The sequence below is a fragment of the Brassica napus genome, chromosome A3 (genome assembly GCF_020379485.1).
Source record: "Brassica napus cultivar Da-Ae chromosome A3, Da-Ae, whole genome shotgun sequence".
In the NCBI taxonomy this organism is placed as follows: Eukaryota; Viridiplantae; Streptophyta; class Magnoliopsida; order Brassicales; family Brassicaceae; genus Brassica; species Brassica napus.
In genome coordinates, this window is record NC_063436.1 from 2900270 (window position 1) to 2919726 (window position 19457).

The 19457-nt window shown below is 34.2% G+C and overlaps 5 protein-coding genes and 1 long non-coding RNA gene across 9 annotated transcripts; 4 read left to right on the forward strand and 2 right to left on the reverse strand.

Moving 5' to 3' along the window:
* The first annotated feature begins 13 nt into the window (after positions 1-13).
* Positions 14-2099, forward strand: LOC106432089 (F-box/kelch-repeat protein At5g15710). The gene is made up of 2 exons (XM_048770510.1): positions 14-262; positions 352-2099. Exon 2 carries the CDS (start codon positions 480-482, stop codon positions 1785-1787), a length of 1308 nt encoding a protein of 435 aa, XP_048626467.1. The 5' UTR covers positions 14-262; positions 352-479; the 3' UTR covers positions 1788-2099.
* Positions 2100-2121: 22 nt separating this feature from the next.
* Positions 2122-3682, reverse strand: LOC106438609 (GDSL esterase/lipase 7). The gene is made up of 5 exons (XM_013879842.3): positions 3424-3682; positions 3225-3352; positions 2892-3140; positions 2552-2810; positions 2122-2465 (listed from the first exon to the last, which is right to left on the reverse strand). The coding sequence occupies exons 1-5, from the start codon at positions 3665-3667 to the stop codon at positions 2245-2247; spliced, it is 1101 nt and encodes a 366-aa protein (XP_013735296.3). The 5' UTR covers positions 3668-3682; the 3' UTR covers positions 2122-2244.
* LOC125594244 lies at positions 3101-3944 on the forward strand. The gene is made up of 2 exons (XR_007329793.1): positions 3101-3344; positions 3456-3944. It is a non-coding gene; the product is annotated as an uncharacterized LOC125594244 (long non-coding RNA).
* Positions 3945-6187: 2243 nt separating this feature from the next.
* Positions 6188-9082, reverse strand: LOC106432099 (rhamnogalacturonan I rhamnosyltransferase 1). 2 transcript variants are annotated; one of them, XM_013872946.3, is made up of 8 exons: positions 8238-9080; positions 8088-8155; positions 7924-8012; positions 7677-7842; positions 7315-7604; positions 7030-7234; positions 6800-6957; positions 6188-6731 (listed from the first exon to the last, which is right to left on the reverse strand). In XM_013872946.3, exons 1-8 carry the CDS (start codon positions 8539-8541, stop codon positions 6485-6487), a joined length of 1527 nt encoding a protein of 508 aa, XP_013728400.2. In that variant the 5' UTR covers positions 8542-9080; the 3' UTR covers positions 6188-6484. The 2 variants fall into 2 exon arrangements, with proteins under 2 accessions (XP_013728400.2, XP_013728393.2); XM_013872939.3 differs by having other exon boundaries at positions 7677-8012; positions 8238-9082.
* A 6728-nt stretch (positions 9083-15810) lies between these two features.
* LOC106443125 (U3 small nucleolar ribonucleoprotein protein IMP3) lies at positions 15811-17583 on the forward strand. The gene is made up of 5 exons (XM_013884720.3): positions 15811-15961; positions 16065-16209; positions 16300-16407; positions 17000-17074; positions 17159-17583. The coding sequence occupies exons 2-5, from the start codon at positions 16076-16078 to the stop codon at positions 17388-17390; spliced, it is 549 nt and encodes a 182-aa protein (XP_013740174.2). The 5' UTR covers positions 15811-15961; positions 16065-16075; the 3' UTR covers positions 17391-17583.
* Positions 17584-17820: 237 nt separating this feature from the next.
* LOC106432115 (E3 ubiquitin-protein ligase At3g02290-like) lies at positions 17821-19444 on the forward strand. 3 transcript variants are annotated; one of them, XM_048770550.1, is made up of 4 exons: positions 17821-18439; positions 18543-18969; positions 19047-19156; positions 19240-19444. In XM_048770550.1, the coding sequence occupies exons 1-4, from the start codon at positions 18317-18319 to the stop codon at positions 19264-19266; spliced, it is 687 nt and encodes a 228-aa protein (XP_048626507.1). In that variant the 5' UTR covers positions 17821-18316; the 3' UTR covers positions 19267-19444. The 3 variants fall into 3 exon arrangements, with proteins under 3 accessions (XP_048626507.1, XP_048626504.1, XP_048626496.1); XM_048770547.1 differs by having other exon boundaries at positions 17821-18167; positions 18257-18439; positions 19047-19243; XM_048770539.1 differs by having other exon boundaries at positions 19047-19243.
* Positions 19445-19457: the final 13 nt, after the last annotated feature.

A 19457-nucleotide genomic window follows, 5' to 3' on the forward strand; every position in this document is an offset into this window, starting at 1 on the left:
GGGGTTCACCTATTTTGTATCCAAGGATGATTACGCTCTCTCCGAGTTTTACATTTTCATCCTCTGAACTTCTAATATATTACAAATTAACCCCTTTACTTCTGTTTGTGATTAACAAGCCCAAATTTTGTTTCCTTCCTCGGAATCTGCAGATGCAGAAATGAGAATTGTATTAGGCCTCTCTCTCTCAACGCTGCTCTCGAGAAAACCCAGCTGTCACTGGATCCCAAAGGACGAACCTTGTTGCATAATACATCTAGAGGTAAATTTACCGATCGAAAGTTCGAATCTTTGCTTTAACTCCAGTCTAGCTGATTGCTTGGCTCTTATCCATTTTGAGCTCCTTTGCAGGCTTATTGTTCGAAGATCTGATGCTCTCTACTCGTTCGTTGTTTCGCCGATGATCTTCCTGAGGATCTCTAAGTCATCTATCTAAAACCGTGTTAGAAAAGCACATGTTTTTAGCGTTTGAGATTTGAATGGAACGTCTCGGGTTTTGGGGATTGCTGATGGGTAGTGTTGAAAAGTCATCAGATTCTCGAAAGTTGGTTACTTGCTCGAAGAATCGAGACGAAGAGAGTAGTAGTAGTAGTAGTTCAGCTTCACCGTTGAAGCGTTCTTTGTCGAGGAACACGAGCCCCTCTAGGCAGATAGTTGTCAAGACGAAGCCTCGCGGTCTAGAGGAGGAAACAGTAGCTTCGTTTGGTAAACAAGTTGTTGCTGCTGATGTGCCTATGGAGGAAAGCATATGGGCAATGCTTCCTGAGGATCTGCTGAACGAGATCTTAGCTAGGCTGCCGCCGTTTATGATATTTAGAATCCGTTCCGTTTGTAAAAAATGGAACTTGATTCTTCAGGACAACAGTTTCCTCAAGTTTCACTCGAACGTGTCCTCTCACGGGCCTTGTCTTCTCACGTTTTGGAAGAACTCGCCTCAGGTTCCGCAGTGCTCGGTGTTCAGCTTGCCGTTGAAGACGTGGTACAAAGTCCCTTTCACGTTTTTGCCGTCGTGGGCGTTTTGGCTGGTTGGATCTTCGGGTGGTCTCGTTTGCTTTTCGGGGCTCGATGGTTTGACTTTCAGAACTTTGGTGTGCAATCCGTTGATGCAGAGCTGGAGGATTCTCCCGAGCATGCACTATAACCAGCAGAGGCAGCTGATTATGGTCGTAGACCGTTCTGAAAAGTCGTTTAAAGTCATAGCCACAAGTGATATCTACGGCGATAAGTCGCTTCCTACCGAAGTTTATGATTCCAAAACTGACAAATGGTCTTTGCATCAGATAATGCCTGCGGTGAACTTATGCTCTTCGAAGATGGCTTATTGTGATTCCCGTTTATATCTAGAAACGCTTTCCCCTCTTGGTTTGATGATGTACCGGCTTGACACAGGGCAATGGGAACACATCCCAGCTAAGTTCCCGAGATCTTTGTTGGATGGTTACTTAGTCGCTGGGACTCAGAAGAGATTGTTTCTCGTGGGGAGGATTGGTCTCTACAGTACCTTACAAAGCATGAGGATATGGGAGCTTGATCACACAAAGGTTTCCTGGGTTGAGATAAGTAGAATGCCGCCAAAGTACTTCCGAGCGCTTCTGAGACTTTCGGCTGAGAGGTTCGAGTGTTTTGGGCAAGATAATTTGATCTGCTTCACGTCGTGGAATCAAGGTAAAGGTCTTTTGTACAATGTGGATAAGAAGATTTGGTCTTGGATCTCCGGGTGTGCTCTTCAGTCTTGTAATAGTCAAGTGTGTTTTTATGAGCCAAGATTTGATGCATCTGTCAATTGAACAATAAGAATCATAACAACTTGGCTGCTTAGCAAAAGAAGGTCAGAGATTTTAAGTTGAAGAGCATTTTGCGTGTACCTACCTCCAATGGTGAAGAAGACTTTGTCAGCGATGATATGCTACACCACCAATGATAAACCATTTCGAGGAGAAAAAACTGTAAGCTAAACTTGTTTCTAGCTTTATGTATATTAGCAGTTACTGGATAAGAATACTTTCTATATATCATTGTCTCATCCACATGGATTTTCCTTTTCTAAATCTTGAATGTAAGCTTCACTTTGCAAATAATATGACTGTTCAAGAATAACATCTTTGTCTTGTTGGTTAACACTTTTAGAAAGAAAGGTTTTAACTTATAATATTGGAACATAGATTATTATCTCGAAGATTTAGGGCAATTGTTACATACAAATCCCATCTTAAAAACCTTCTCACTAGCTTTGAGACACAATCCTCACAGCTTAGCCAGCTCATAGAAACTGATAGGGTAAGAGTATTTGGTAGACTTGCTGAATGTATTCTTAGCTATGATTTTGTTGGCAATCTCTGTTGGATGAAATGCATCCCAGAAGACATAGTGATGCCTATCCATGCACGGTTGCTGCAACGGAAGGCATGTTAACGCTCCTCCATATCTTCCACCACCACAGCATGCTTTGTCTGGTACAACAAGACCTGCAAAAATGAGAACTAAGACTAAGTTTTTGTATTGTAATCAAGGGCAACCTCCTTATTGCATAGATAGATTGAGGGAATTTTACCATATCTAGAGGGATTCACAACCATGTCATGAAAGAGAGCATAGAAGTTCTGATAGATAAATAAAGATCCTGGAAGAGTTTTGTTGAGAGTGTTTGGTAGATCTTTCAGTCGGCTATTGAACAATGAAATCAAATTGTTGATCTTTGTCACACACCCGCTGCTGTTCTTGCCCTTTACCATAGATAACTGACTCGGTATGCAACCTAATGGTCCTGATCCAGCTAACACCATTTTTCTTGCACCTAAGTTGTATAGTCTCTATATGTCAAAGAACACACGTTATGCTTTCTGAGTCTGGAAAGTTAGATTTGTATCAAATAATGAGAGAGTTTAGTTTACTGATATTTGAGCTGAGAGAGTCTTGATCAGGAGAGTTGCATACTCCTTTCCACCGTAGATTTGGCTGCTTGAGTATCTATCAGGCATAAGGTAGTTGTTGATGTAATCATTGCTTCCTATATTAATCGCAATTATCGATTTCGCAAGATACTTTCTAAGGTCTGCAGGGTTTTGAAAGAATGGCTGGAGCTGTAGCTGGATAGTCATCTCAAACTGTGATATCTGTCCATTGAGTGTAGTTCTTGCTCCCTGGCAAAAAAAAAACAAAGAGTTTAATGTTTCTTGGTAATCTAGTTTCTAGTTAGAAGAGTTTTTAGTTTTCTTGATCCTCACATAGTGTTGACCAGTTTCGTCTAAAATCCCAGCTGCTGCAGATGCATAGTTAAGCCCTTTCAAGACGTTTCCCCCAATTGATACTGGAGATAGATATGGTGGCACCAATGGCAAACCGAGGTACATTGCTACATTGCAAACATTATACTGAGAAAGTTAAATAGAAAAGTAAAAACTATATTTTTAGTCTTTAGTTTACCTCCATAATCAACAACTGTACGGCCATTGCAGAAACGGCCAGTGGGGAAGCCAAAATCAATTCCATATGGGAGATAGTTAGCTTTTGCTAGAGTGGGAATGTAATTGTTGTTTCCACTGTCAACTAAAGAATCTCCAAAGATGAAGAACGCTGGAGCAAGGGGATGATGGTTTCTAGATTGGTCATGGCCATAACCAAACCAGACAAGCTCCAAGAACACAACACAAAACAACAAACTCTTCATTTTTGTTTTGCTAAACAACAACAAACTCTTCATGCTTCTCTCTTTCTGTCCTAGCTTAGAAGAGAAGCTTGTAATATTTATGGGAATATGGAGGGAAATATGGTTGTGTATGTGACATATTGAGATAGTGTTTGGTTCAGAAGAACTGGTCGTGGTAAATGATCTCATGGTGTGTAGTGGTTAACTGTTACACTTGTAAAAGATTTTCTGTTTTTCATTTACTGCTGCTTTTAATTTCTTACTCTGTTCATCTTCTTTTCTATAGAGGCAGGTTTTACCGTTTTAGAAAGAGCCAACACCTAAAGCTCCTACTTTTGTGAATCTGTTTCTTAGTCATTGATGGTTTTGCGTATATAGAAAAAATGTTCAAGACGACTTTGTTACTATGTAATTAATGATGGCTTTCTAAATTTAGATGCGTCTAACCCGGTTTAGAGTTTGCAATAACCGGATGGCTCTAACTAGCATGATAGGCGTTATGTTTGTTTGGGCCTGAGTTCTTTGTTTGGGGCTGCGTTCTTAGGCCTGTGAGTGATTGTGTTTACCGGATGATGAGGCTTCGATGAGCCTTGATGGTATTGGTATTGACGAGATAGTCGATCAGAAACTAGAGGGAATGCAAGCATTGAAGAAGTGAGGTTAATGCTTTATTCATACTTTATTTATTATCAAACCAGTCAGTGTATTATTTATTCATTATCAAATCATTTTAAGAAATAATTATACTTTATTTATCTTCAAGGGCTTATTTGTGATATAACCAAAAAAAAAAGTGAAATTAATTTTGTAGAAAGAGGTTAGAGAGAGATAGGAAGAAAGAAAAGAAGAGAGGGTGTGATTTTGGTTATATAATAAATTATGGGTTTTTGTTTGGTTATATCACCTAATTTCCCTTATTTATCTTCAAACCAATCAATGTATATGCATTTTTTTAACTAATAAGCTAAATGTATATTTTCCCTTTGTTCGAGTGGTCTTGAGACTGAGTGAGTACTCTATGTCACTATTCTAATTCTATCATGGAGTAGGAATAAATCTTACACGCTGTGAGCCAAAGGACTATTAAGTTCTAACGATTAATAAGAAAAACAAAGAAAAATTTAGAATCACATAAGTTAAATAAAACGAAACAAGTAAAAATAGATTAGCAGCTTCAGAAACTAATAAATCCAATAAACAACAGCCACCCACTTATTGAACCCATTAATTAAGAATGATATCTTGATCAACTTTTGTGTACTTGTCCTGCGAAAGCTATGTGTCCCAGTGGATCCAACAATATTAATTCCATTTAATAAGCACTAAAGGGAGCTGCTGACAAAGAAAATAGAAGCCAGGGGAGAGGGAGACATTTCAAAACGGGCTAAAGCATTATATTAGTATAACTTTTCTTAGTGATGCAATTCATTTGAAAAAAACAAATATAATCATTCTGTTTAATAATCTTTGAAGATATAAAACTGCAATGAAGGGGATATGATTAGTCTCAAAGAGTATATGCAGATGAGAGAAAGAAAAATACTCCATCTGTTTCAAATTATATGATATTTTAGAAAGTTTATATTATTTCAAAATATATGATATTTTAAAATTTTAAGGTTAATTTTAATTTTACTAGAAATCGTTGAACCAATAAAATTTTATTGTTTTTTATAATTGGTTGAATGATTTTAAAATTATATATTAAAAAATATTTTTTAAATATAATTTTTTTAATCTTTATGTAATAAGCCAAAACATCATATATCATAAAACGAAGGAAGTATGTTGTAAATAATGAATTTGGTATCGATAAGATGGATAAACGCTACAATTTTTTTTGGATCACCCGTTGATAGGTTAATTATTTTCTTGGATCACTTGTATAATTATTAAAATAATACTTTTTCTTGGATCACTTAAAAACTATGTACTGTATTCATCTCTTCAAATGATGTGTATTTTCTCGAGATTTAAATTCTGGTTTGGTTTTCTCGAAATAGTTTATACTAAAATATTTTGTAAATTATTTTAAAACGTACATAATGGGTTAGTGAGTCAATGCCACTCCATTATTTCTCAAGATCATTGTCAGAAATATATTGAAGTGATTTGGTTGTAAACAAAAACAAGAAAAAGGTGTTTTGGTTGGCTTCTCATTCTCAACACACACTGAGAGTTGGTGTTTCTGTCGTGTAATGGAGCGGATTCCACTTTTGATGTTAGGTAGTGGAGCATATTGAATTAGTAGGTAGAACTTAAGTGTTATTGTACTAACCAATATGTTAGTCATACATTTCATACACTAAAACGTTAATTATTTGTTGAGAACCCACAATTTTTATACTCCAGATTATTATTTAAAATTGTAATTTTGCCTAATATATCTTCTTCGCTGGTCATTTGCATTGTCTATAACTGCATAAGATTCTTAAAAAAAAATATTTTTCTTTTTGGCTAAAAATATGTTCTCCTTTATAGACATCATTTGCTATCCATCCATGTAGAAAAAAATGGATAACTTTTTATGAAGAGAGAAAATAATAATCTGAAATATATAATATAAATGTACCCAAACTTTAATTACATAAAACGGCACTTTTTATTTTTAGCTAACAAAACTGACAAGGCCATGGATGCCAAACTATACAATGTAAGCTTCAATCAACATTTTTTTCCTCTCCATCCATGGAAGCTTTTTCAGAAATCTATTCACCAAGAACCCTAAGTAACTTAAATCTGTAAAAAACACACTGTAACTTCATCTTTCAGACTGTAAACTAAGGCTTTTAACACAAATTTTCAGCCGTTCTCTCCCCAATGGTGAAGTCACCTTCTTCAAATGACTCTCAATGGTTCATCTAACAGCTGCAGACATTCTTGCGGGTTGGCGTAGAAGTAGTCTTCTTCCTTCGGTTTATTGGGAATCACTAACCGTCTCTTCGGGCTTCCCATTCGAGTAGAGTGAAACGCCTTCACCATGGACGAGAACACATCCCAAGTCAACAACCCTTCGGTATATTCATCTATCAACTTAACTAGGAACTTCCTATTCAGCTGAATTGTCTTCTTAAATCCCAAGAACCTGTAAGAAAAAAATGGGGTCAGCCTCAGGATGATATAGATAGAAAAAGAAAGATAAGGACATCTCACCTGCGATGACCTTCAACGACTCTTGCCATGTTCCCATCATTAGTTGGAACAAATATATCGCTCTCAACAGCCACTAGGTAATCAAGTGCAGCCATTTGAGATGAATGGTTCCGACAAAAATCAAGATCAGAGGAATCAAGTAATGTTTCTTTCCGGACCTGAGTTAGGTTATGATAATGTAAGTTATAAGTTTGAGAAAACTGGATTTGAAATATGAAATGGATACTTACCACATTTGGAAAAGCGTCTGTTAAAGCCTTCATCCGCCTCTCACCACCGTAGATTTCACCAGCAGCTATGTAAAGTTGAACGTTACGGTCAATGCCTAACGCAGTCAGCGTGAGAGCAGTTTCCTCAGGAGTTAACGGACAAAGGCCTTCTTTCCTCTTCACCTCAGAGTTTATGACTTTCTCTTTCCACCATGGATAAGCATATCTACAAACAAAGATAGTTTATTACATCAAAGTCTGAACAACAAGAAAGATTAGATTTTCGGATTTTTTTAATTTGTCTACCTCATTCTTGTTAGTTCTTCTTCTTCCTCAGGGTTGCAACCATGTGAGCAACCGGAAAATGCTAACATATCCATCTCGTATCTGAGATGCAGGACGAGAAAGGGACCTTTCTCTCTCAGAATATTGACTACTCGTCTACCTAATTCTTCAATTTGAGGAGTAAACTTAAGCCCGTTGAAATTCACTCTGCACCTCAGCTTCTGGACCTCCACAGGCAGTCCATTATTAGCGAGCCGTGAGTCTGTTTTGTTAAGGTGTAGCACCTTATGCTTCTTTACCAGTGGAAGAATCTGTTCAGGTTTGAAGAGTTTACGACCACACGAAGCAAATAGTAATTAATCTCGAAAATTAGAGATATTAACCTGGTTTTGGTAGTAAGACATGTTTGACCAACTAATAGGAGGCATTTCGTGGTGCATTCCAAGCTCAACTCTTTTCTTAAGCCTTGGAGGCAACTCTTTTAGTATACGAACTTCATCTCTTAACGAAGATATGAAGTGATCCACATCGAATATGTCTTTAAACTCACTGCCCCAAAGAAGAAACAAATTTAAGAGAGGAAAATAAAAACAGAGCTCAAGAAGAAGCTTAAAGTGATGACAAACACACCTTGGATCGTTCCAAAAAGAGGTCTTGTCAAGCTCAGGCACAATAAGTGTGACATTCATGAATCTTGCAACAGTTACCATATCGCATATCTGTAGAAAGCAGACCACAAAGAAAGTAAGCAAAAGAGATTAAACGTTGCACATAGAAGTAGTCTCTCATCTTACAGCTGCTCGCATTTGATTGAGTCCTCCATTGCATGAAACCATAAGATAACCATTGTTCTGGTATACCCCTAAGGAAACAAAACCAGAAAAATTAGTTTCAAGATTCATCTCCAAGTTAGCTGCATTATTACCACAAACATCAACACTTACTTTTAGGCGAAAGGGAGATCTTAGCAGGAAGAGACCCCATCTCTTCAACCGTGGACAGATCATGTTGACTGAAACAAGACGGCCAACCTTTGAACAATCTAGGCCCCCACATCTCTCCCAAAGCCATCAAATGAACGAAACAGCTCCAGAGCAACAATATGGTAACAGCACGAATCATCCACAGGCTCATACGAGACCTGGAGACAAAGGAGTTCCTAAGTTTCTCAACCTTGGTCTCTCCTAAAAGCCTAACTTTCATCTCCCAGAGTTTCCTGTGGTAAAGAAACTTGTCCGTTTTACACATGTTTCGTTTCTTCCTAAATCACCTAACTTTCTCACAGAGATTCTCTCAGAGGCATTTCATCGAACACTTAATGGGGTTCTCTGTGAGCATTAACCACACCTCAAAAAAAAAACTATTTTTTTCTAAGTACCCACGATCGATCGTCGTCTTAATCTGACGCAAACCCAGATCTTCCTCAGTTTAATTAAAATAAAATAAAATAAAGGAAGAAACTTTAGGTGTTTAAAAATGAAAACTTTAAAACTCTCAGCTCAGCAGCAACCCAGAACAACTGATGAAGGCAACACTTCAAGTTACAGATAAAATGAGAGAAGCCTTTGAAATTCAGCAATGGTGAACGATCCTTTTTAATTAAAGTAGTCGCGGAAAATAAAAAGTGGGAAATGTTTTGATTGGTGGGTGAGATTCGCCGTCAAAGTATCACCGGCGAATCGAGATGAATGCACGTCGGAGATATAGGGGGAGAAAGAGAGAGTATGGTTTCTAGTATGTACCAAGGAAGGAAGTAAATTAAAAGAACGGTCTTTTGATTCTTTTCTTTTTAGTCGGCAATAACTGTTATTTATAGTCTTTTTTTTTTGTAACGAAATAATGAAGAATATCCTACTATATAAAAGGGACTAAATCCCTTCTTTCTAAGCCATGCCACATGGACAAAATATTGTGAACCAACAAAGATGCCATGTCATCCGGACTGGGTTTGAGTCAAAATAAAAAGCTATTTTCAGAGTCCATTCGACCCATCTTGAAGCTCATTCCCGAATCACTCTCTCATAAGCATAATTCTGTATTCTAAACATCCCGTGTTAAATTTTTTTAAACACTCATATCTTAGAAATAGTTTAGAAAATATCTTTATATAAATATTTTTTCTTGAATAATATTTAATTATAATTTTTTGTTTCTTTTTAACTTTTATAATAAAAATATTATCTTCAGATAACAACAAAATATATATAAGAATTATCTTATTTTAAAATTTTTTCATAATTTTATTATATTATTTTAGAATCAATTATTTAATATTAATATAACATATCAATTTTATATGATTAAAATAAAATTCATTTTTAATTATATATAAAATTCATTAAGGGTATTTTTTTAATTAACACATTAGAGAATCAGTTAGAAATTAATAATAAATCAATAACCTATCTAAAAGTCTAAAACCTAATAAAATATGAAAAATAAGAAAAACTAACTAAGTTTTAATATAAAATAGAAATTTAATATTACTAAAATAAAATTCATTTTTAATATATATATAATATTCATTAAGGGTCTTTTTAAATTAATAAATTAACCACTTAGCTAAAAATAAATAATAAATCATTAATTTAGCTAAAACCTAATAAAAACATGACAAACAAGCAAATTTACTAAAATTATGGATAATATAAAATATGATTGATTCTTTAATACAAAATTGAAATAAGAGTTTTGTTAAATAAAACATAAGTTTGTCGTATCGGTGTTACAAAAAAAAAAATCATTAATAGTATCGTAGGAATTATGTCTTTCCTATTAGCGAATAAAATTGAAGCAGAGTTTTGGAGGATAGCTCAACGTGTAGATGAGATTATGAAAATTGATATGGGAGTTGAGGTAACAGACACAACTGTTCCTCCGCAAAAAAACGCTCCTGCTAGACATCCTGGATAAATGAAAGAGACATTTCTGGACTTGGCTTTGTGTTAATGGATGGTGACTTTCCAATGCTGTTTGGAGCAAGGGCCGATATACACGCACCAAATCACCACTGCAAGCGGAAGCTGAAGGTTTGCTATGGGCAATGCAAGTGATACTGAAGTTTGGACACAGAGAGATGGTCTTTCAATCGACTGTGAACAATTGGTTATACTCATTCAAAAGGAGGAAGATTGGCCTGCGTTGGACTCGGAGCTCGACGAAATACAGACTGTATCCAAAGAATTTTCTGAATTTTCTATTGCTTATATTCCTAGATCTTTAAAATTCCGTACGAATAGCCTAGCAAAAGGTGTCCGATCACGCGCATCTCGATCAGCTTTTGTAAATCCTTTTGCACCAAGTTGGCTACCCCACAAGCTAGCATGAGGGTGCCAAAAAAGAAAATAAAGCTGAAAGTGAAACTAAATATTCCAATGAACAAATTTATCATAAGTCTATATTTATGTGGATGTCTATATGGGACAAACAATTGTTTTCAGATAATTATAGAATATAGTCACGAAAATCAATCCTAAAATATATAATTTAAAAAATCATTTAAACAAACCATCAAAATTTTCAATATTACACCAAATAAGAATATAAAGACCAACTATATTCTCTTCATGTATAATGTATTGTGGTAAGATTCAAACAAAATTAACTTACTTTACAGTAAGGAAAAATTAGATTTTTAATTCCAAATTTACAGTAAAAACATAACATTTTATAAAACTAAACAATTGACATAATAGTACAAAAATATGGAAAAAAAAATTAAAATACTATCCGCGCGTAGCGCGGACAAGGACCTAGTTTTCGTTAATAGTGTTTGGGATTTTTTTTTAAAAAACATTGATTTGATACAAAGCTAAATTAGATCTTTAATTAAATTTGACAAAAAAGACCTTTAATTAAATAAACTAATAAAATATATTATCTTTTATTCATACTTATATGCACGCACTCATAAGTTTTTTGGTGACAAATAAAGAATATTTAGAAAAATACATTTAATCGATTTGTTTAGTTTTCACTCATATCTAAACCACATTAGCAGCCTACTAATTAATAATGTCGTTAAGTAAACCTAATCATGAAGTCATCAAAGCTATTAACAAAATACATATGAACTGAAAGCATACAATAATCAAATGTGTGTATTTGGTTAATGCACTTCTTTGGTAAAAAAGTTAAAATTCATTACCAGATTTTTCAATTTTTTACCGACAAACAAGGAAAACAAGAAACATAGTACAAAACTAAATCTAACACAAATTCAGACCATCACATAAACATGACCTAAACTACAAGCAAAACAATATCACAAAAGGAAAGCATCTAAGAAAAACTCATAACTTGTCGTAGAATGGAACCCGCAGTTAAAGCGAGATATTGGACCCGGTAGAATTGGGCGTACCCGGTGACCAAATCTATTTATCTAGTTAAAACTATTAATTTAAAATCACTTATAATTTTATTTATATAAGACTCAACATATATATATATAGCAATAAGAAAACTATACACAAATGTTTCGAAATGGCATATTCTAGACTTGTGGATCTCTCGTTCTGTGACAACTATGGAAAAAGAGAGTCCAAAAAAACAATGAATATTTGGTAGAGTAGATAAATAAACTAAATAGGTCTACAACATGTATAACAATTAAATAAGTAAATGTACCAATTCTATTTATTGTTCACAGTTGTCATTTGTCAATCCAGTGTATAGTATCAAACAAAAATTGTGCAATTGTAGGCTTATTATTTCAAAGAATACAAAGATTTGAAGAGAAAAATCATGAAACTATTTTACTTATTGAAAACTAAAAACATATATACTTATATAACAAATTAAACTAGATTGCTACCTTGACTTCAACTGAAGCATGGTATAAATCTGTCCCCAAGCCGAATGCATTATCATTTTCAACATTATAATACTCAAGATTTCGAAAATGCATGTGCATATTTTAGAAATGTATTATATAAATTTGAGACAATAAGAGATTGAACATGTGTTTGTGTTCATTTTAATTTGGTTTAAGGGATTTTTTTTTCCTGTGAGGAGATTTAGTGGTACTTATAGGAAACAAATGCATGAATACATAAAAAGAAATTAAATATGTTTCGTTTCGAAACCAAATAGCAAATATAAATAGATACATTCAATCTAATCTATTAATTTAGGGATTGGTTTTTATCTACTACTTGAAGTTATCATTTAAATTTTAGACTCTTTAATAATTGTTACTAGAATATATCATGTAACATATACAATGCAATTTACCAACTTAAATTAAACCAAATCTTAACCGATGTAGTTAACTAACATCTTTAAAATATCTTTGGTTACCTCTTAATATAATTATATATATTTAATAAAATATTATATATATGTCAAATATACATATATACATATATATAGTGTTAAAATTAAAATTTGACAAATCAATTTCTGCCCTTTAGTGCGGGTCTGAATCTAGTACTTTATTAAATTAGGATTTTTGGACTGAAATATTATTTGATTTTGAGTGTTGATCAAAATTTGGTCTTGCTCCGGATGATTTATATTACTTTAGGTTAAATCATGAAATCTAACTAATTGTTAATTACTAGTTGTAAAATAAGCTACATATTTGACACAAACTGTCATGGATCCCTTTAAAAATATTCTCTATGTTTCGTATTAAATATCATTTTAGTATTTTTTTGTTACATAAAAAGTGTTATTCTATAATTTTAATGCAATATATATTTACATTAACTGAATATCAATTGTATAATGCATTGATCTTATAAATGTACTTATTTAAAATACTATTGGTTAAATAGACCACATTAATAAAAACATAAATACGTTTCAATCAGTTTCTTAATATGTGTGAAAAATATATAATGTGATACTTTTTGTGAAGCGGAGAGAATACAAGACAAGCTTCTTTTTTTTGTGCACAAAAATACAAAACAAGCTTCTACTAAAAACTTATTTTCAAATCTTGAAGTATTTTAAAATCAAGAACACCAATATACAGAAATTCGATTTATATAAAATCCACAGTCAGAAAAATAGTCCTAGTGATTTTATCCAAAACTACAAAAGCGAAATTAAAATACTAATTGTATTATTTGTCAGAAGGCTGGCTGTTAGGTTTTTGTTTTTTACTGTAAACTATGAGGGAAAAACATAACTGTATAAGGCTTTTATTAATTATTTTCAATCTTTTTTTTTGGACAACATTTTTTATTTTTTATTTATTTTTTATTTTCAATCTCTCTATTATTTTCAATCTCTCTATTAAATTTTCTCATGTTTTAACAGCTGTTTAAAACTTTATCAGTTGATAAAATATATATTTTATATGAAATCATTAAACATGTGAGAGGAACTAACCACAGTTTTTAGTTACAGCGGCAGTTTACTTTTTAAACAACAATCTCTCGGTCAGATTATAGACAACGAAAGATCAACTTTATCATTAAAACATGATTATCAAAAAAAAAAAAAAACTTTATCATTAAAACATATGTGGCGATAATTTCTAAAGAAGAGGAATGTGTACACGTGTGGATGTGAAGTTATGAGCATTGAACAGGTTATAGATACAAGTAAAACTCACGAAGTCACGATTACATCAATAAATAACAATATATAGATGCTGTTCGGTTATAAAATCTCGATCAGTCTCCTTCATGTTTGCTATTCAAAAACGACTGTTAATTAATCATATAATAAATTGATACAAAATTCGTTTAGTTTATACATTTTTTTTCGGCTCAAGGCTTTATAAGCATGTATTGTCTTATACGCAAGCATTCGTTTCCCCATCGGACAGACAGAGTCGCAGCAACTTATCTCTTCTTGAACTATCCTTTAGCAATGTGCGTTCTGTACCGTAAGCTTGTTGAGTTTAGATCGATGAATGGTATATTATTTATCTGGGGGAGGGACAATAAAAACGATCCGGAGTCTAAACCATGCATATTGCTCGGACTGAAGACTGCAACATAGTAATTAGTCTAGTTTATATAATTAGTACGTACTGAACTAGTAGTATATTACTTGGTAAATGAGTCATAATTATAAATTAACCAAAGAACCATTAAAAGAGACATTGAGATATTTACACAATATGATCAGATGTCAAAATTGAGCTGCATGCCCGCATCTAACTACATTATACGTGCGTGAGCTACATAGAACATCTACAACAATTTTTTTTTTGCCAAGATACATAAACTAAAACTAAACCATGCATTTAAGTGTAATACTAATAATTTACATGTTACGTACATATATTGGTACACTCATCTTTCTAATAGTTGTGAAATAAATGTGAACTGAAGTAGGTGTTTGGTCTAGTTTTGTCGATAACGTCGAAGTCTCGTTATGAGATGCGATGTTTTGTATAAAAACTTTAGAACCAACGAATTAAAGATTAGACACATTAAAGTATATGCTATTTTCTGCGACCATATGCATTCCACCGACATCGGTCATTACATTGCTGTCGGACTTGATTATTTATTTTGCTTTAAAAAGAATACATCATTCCAATGTGAAATACAAGACTTTAAACACATTTTCTATAAAATATTTGTTGTAATTGTCAATTTACATCAGATGCTAACAAGCAACAGAGGAAAAAACGTGTAAAGTTCGTAGGTTTAATTAAATACCTCGTTTCTATTTCACAAGTTTTAGTTCTCAAGTATTTTAATCAACATGTTATGGGATACTTTTCCCCCTGGTGACGCGAGTAAATTAAAAAAAAAAACTGTGAAGATAAGTAACAACTAAAATATTTAATTAGTTGACAAGGGAATTATGTTACAAAAAAAAAATTGACAAGGGAATCAACAATAATATGGCAACGAGAGTACGAGACTGTGTCGGTGGCTCAATTGTCTCACATCCCAACCCTATGCGTGCGCGTGCGTGCAGCGGTATAGTGTACGTATCCAAGCCAACCTGTGCATTGGATTTGATGTCTTTTTTTTTAATCATCGAGTTTAGTAGATTAGCGTATATTCTCTCAAAAAAAAATGTGGTGTATTATCAGTTTTATACCTTCTATCTCCTTTTTTTCTTCTACGATTAATTGTGGAGCGATTGAATTGTTCTTTCATTTTTTTACAACAGCGATTAAATACTTCAAATCTTTCAAGGCATGTTCTAGTTTCTGCTAGAGAAACCTTGAAGGTAACACTACAATTTTTTTTAACAAAACTCGGAGCATCAAATTTAAAATTCCAAAATAGCATATAATTATATGAAAATATTCCTTTACCGATACAAAATAAAACTAAAACATTATGTTTCGAATGCTGGAATTTATTTCTCTCAAGAAAAAAACTTTGAATCAGCTTAATATTAATTTTATGATATTATAAAAAAAATTTAGTAATGCCTGGAACAAAAATTTAAATGTGAAAAAAAAATTAAATATGATATACAGTATTACCAAACATGGGCTTATATGCACATATAATAAAAATAAAAGCCCACTTTACTAGGATTAACTTCAGCCCAATTTGAATATTGGGCCTTAGAGTCCTCACAAGTTAATCAAAGAATGAAGACCGTCGGATTAATCGAACTTCTTCTTCCATTCGATTATCCTCTCTCTGGATTTTGATTTTAGGGTTTTTTTTTCTGCTCATAAACCTCACTGATCCTCGCTCAGTGCCGGACTCCCTCATTTAATCTCCCTCATCCCTTCCATGTAAGCTTATTCGATTTTACTCTTTAGACCAGTAGTATTATCTATCACTAGTAGGTGTGACGAAGAAACCCTAATTTCGCATAGTTTTGCAATACCATATCAGAGCCGTAAGTGATGAGGAAGCTCAAGTTCCATGAGACGAAGCTTATAAGGAAAACAAACTTCTTGGAATGGAAGAGAGAAGGTGGCCATCGCGAAAACCTCATCACGCGTCGTTACCACATGGGTGGTCGTGACGATTACAAAAAGTTCGTTACTTTCTTGTTTTGTCTTGTTATTGTAATGAATAATGGTTGTCTGATTCTTGAGTTTTTTTTTTCTTTTGTTTGTTGGGTCAGATATTCAGGGTTGTGTAGGATGGTGCAGAAGCTGACGAATGTAATGAAACAGATGGACCCAACTGATCCTTTTCGGATTCAGATGACTGATTTGCTCCTAGAGAAACTGTGAGTGTGTTCAATTTGTAGAGCTCTGATACATTTGTGATATAACTGTTTGGTATGGTTTTATTAGCTTCGGTATAGTCTTTAGAACCGTTGGTTTGGAATCTTCTACTTACCAGTGTGTACACGGCTTCGTACAAGCAATAGCTCTTTGTTTCCTCTAGATTCTTAGGTCTTTTGAACAGGAAAGTTATCATTTTTTTCTGTTAGCTGTTAGGAGGTCATCTTAGAGAGTGTTGGTGGTTAATCTGGTTAACTTATTGATGAATTTGGTTTCGTAATTTATTTGCTTCGGTATTGATTTTAGGACTGTTGGTTTTAGAGGTTTGAATGTCATCCTGGTTCTAATGATTTTCTGGTTAAGGATCTTGAACAACCGGTTATGTCCAGATTCTTACAAAATCTGTTGTTTTTTTTTTTCATTAGCTTCTCTGTAGAGCTGAGTTACTGTATATGTAACCACAGATATAGGTATCTGCTTTTATGTAGGGGAAAAAGACCATTCTACTGATTCTACTCTGCGATGAGAAAGACTTGTTTTTTGTAATTTGATAAGTGGTGCTTATGTTTCTTCCGTGTATTGTTGAAATGGCAGATACAACGTGGGAGTTATACCGACTAGGAAAAGCTTGGCTTTAACTGATCGCTTATCAGTTTCCTCCTTCTGCAGGTAATAGTTTACGGATAAGCGGTTCTTTTCTTCTTCACTTGAGAGATTCCAGTGATCTCACTGAAAGTTTATTAATTGTTACAGGCGTAGGCTATCGACTGTACTGGTTCACCTGAAGTACGCAGAGCACTTGACAGAAGCTGTGACGTATATAGAGCAAGGACACATTCGTGTAGGACCAGACACGATTACTGATCCAGCTTTCTTAGTAACAAGGAACATGGAAGATTTCATCACTTGGGTTGATTCTTCCAAGATTAAACGCAAGGTGCTTCAGTACAATGACAAATTAGATGACTACGACATGCTTGCTTGATTTTGAGAGAGGAGATTAGAAAAAAACAGATTGATGTTTTGGATTTACTATTTAGTGAACATATATATATATTTACTTGACATTTCTGTGAGTTGGAATCAAAAGGCAGAAATTTCATCTTAATGCATTTTTGTAAATGTATCATCTTATAGATGACCAAAACTGAGTGATAATCATAGCAAGTTTAAATTGATCTTGTAATATTCTATAGACTCCACAAGGCCCACTCACTTTCACACCAACTTTTCCCAACTTCATCACATTCCTCAATTTTTTTTCTTTAATCTTTCTTCTAGCTGACGAATTAAAAAAAGATAAAAGTGAGGAAAATTCTCCAAGTTTACTTTCCTGGGAACTTGCAAAATAAAGCTACTGAGAGCTCTAACTTCTCCATCTCTATATGTCTCTCTTCTTTGTGAAAGGTACAGTCTTTGTCCTGATTCCTCTGGTTTTTCTTTTTAAAAAATTCATGTTAAAGCACTGGAACATTGCTTGCATTTCACTTTTTGTGTTTATTCCCTTAATGAAGCCTCGAGTTTTCTTTTTGGCCAAAACACACATAAACTTTGTTGCTGAGTTAGGTGAAAGTTTGGATGTCTTTTTCTGGGAACGTCTCTGCTTAAAAGTTACTTATTGTCAATCTTGTTGAATCACTCCTAACTTCTTGCTAACTATCAATTGATTTTAATTTTCTTTTCGTGTGGTTATGATGAGTTTTAGATAATAACTGATGAAGAGATGTTTAAAACTCCAAATAGTGACCAGAGCATTACACAGGTGACATTTTTTGAAAGAATGAAGCAGATTGTTGGTGCAATCCTTGGAGAGGTTTCCTATAAGTTTCAAACCGTTGCTTTGTGATTTAGGTAAGTCTTAGTGCTCTGGGAGAACCATATTGTTAACATTTCAAGAAAGAAGAGAGAAAAATGGGCTGTGTTTCTTCTTGCTTTCAAGTTGAAGACTATGAGGAGGATCACACTAATCCAAGTAGTTCTGTAAATAGAAACTGTCCATGCCCGAGATGTCTTGTTAATAACTTACTTAACCTGGTAATGTTCTCTTCACAACACTGTGTACTTTGAAACTGCTAGTTTTTTTTTGCAAATCAGAGCTTATCCAACTCCGGATTTTGATCTCTTTTTTTTTTTGCAGTATATCTCTTTGTTTAGAAGAGGCGAAACCCCACGCTCTCTCCCATCCTCTTTACAAGCTACTACTGTATCCATAACTTCCTATGATAACTTTATGTCCTCTACTCCATGGCCTCTGCCTTATGATTCTGATCCAGGATACTTTCATTCACGGCGTGATTCTCTTGTCTCAAGACGTGATAAGGGTTCTAGTCATTCACATGAGGAAGCTGAGCCCTTGAGAAGTGATGCTGATGATGAGGATTCTGAGTCTTTCCTAGTGGAAAGAAGCAGATGGGCTAATAAGCTTACTATCTCCGGTGAAGATTCCAGAGAAGACTTCTCTAAATCCACTAGGAGAATTCTTAAGTCAAAGACAATTATGGAAGCGGGTAGTAACCAAGGCGTGTACGATGATGATGAAGACGTTTGTCCAACGTGTCTTGAAGGTATTCATTTTCATCTTGAATCAATGCGTTTGAAGGAAGCTTTAGTATCCCATATTTTTTTTGCTGGCTTTTTGAAGAATACACATCAGAGAACCCGAAGATTGTTACAAAGTGTTGTCACCATTACCACCTCAGCTGCATTTATGAATGGATGGAGAGAAGCCAAGACTGTCCTGTTTGTGGAAAGGTAACAGTTTTCATGTTCTCTGAATATTTGCATTCTTTTCTCATTCATGTTGATGCAATTGTTTCCCTCCGTCGCATTCTCAGGTGATGGAGTTCAACGAATCACCGTGACTTATAATTATGGAGTTATGAAGAAACCCTCGCAACAACAGAAAACACACACAATAATCTGATGTTTTTCACAGTGTGCCTCTGGTGCAGTGTTGTGTCCAAGGCATTAAACTTTTTTACATTATCTTGTAACAGTGTGATGTTTATAAATTTGGCATAGAGGTTTACGTTGGCTCAAGGAGAGATCACCA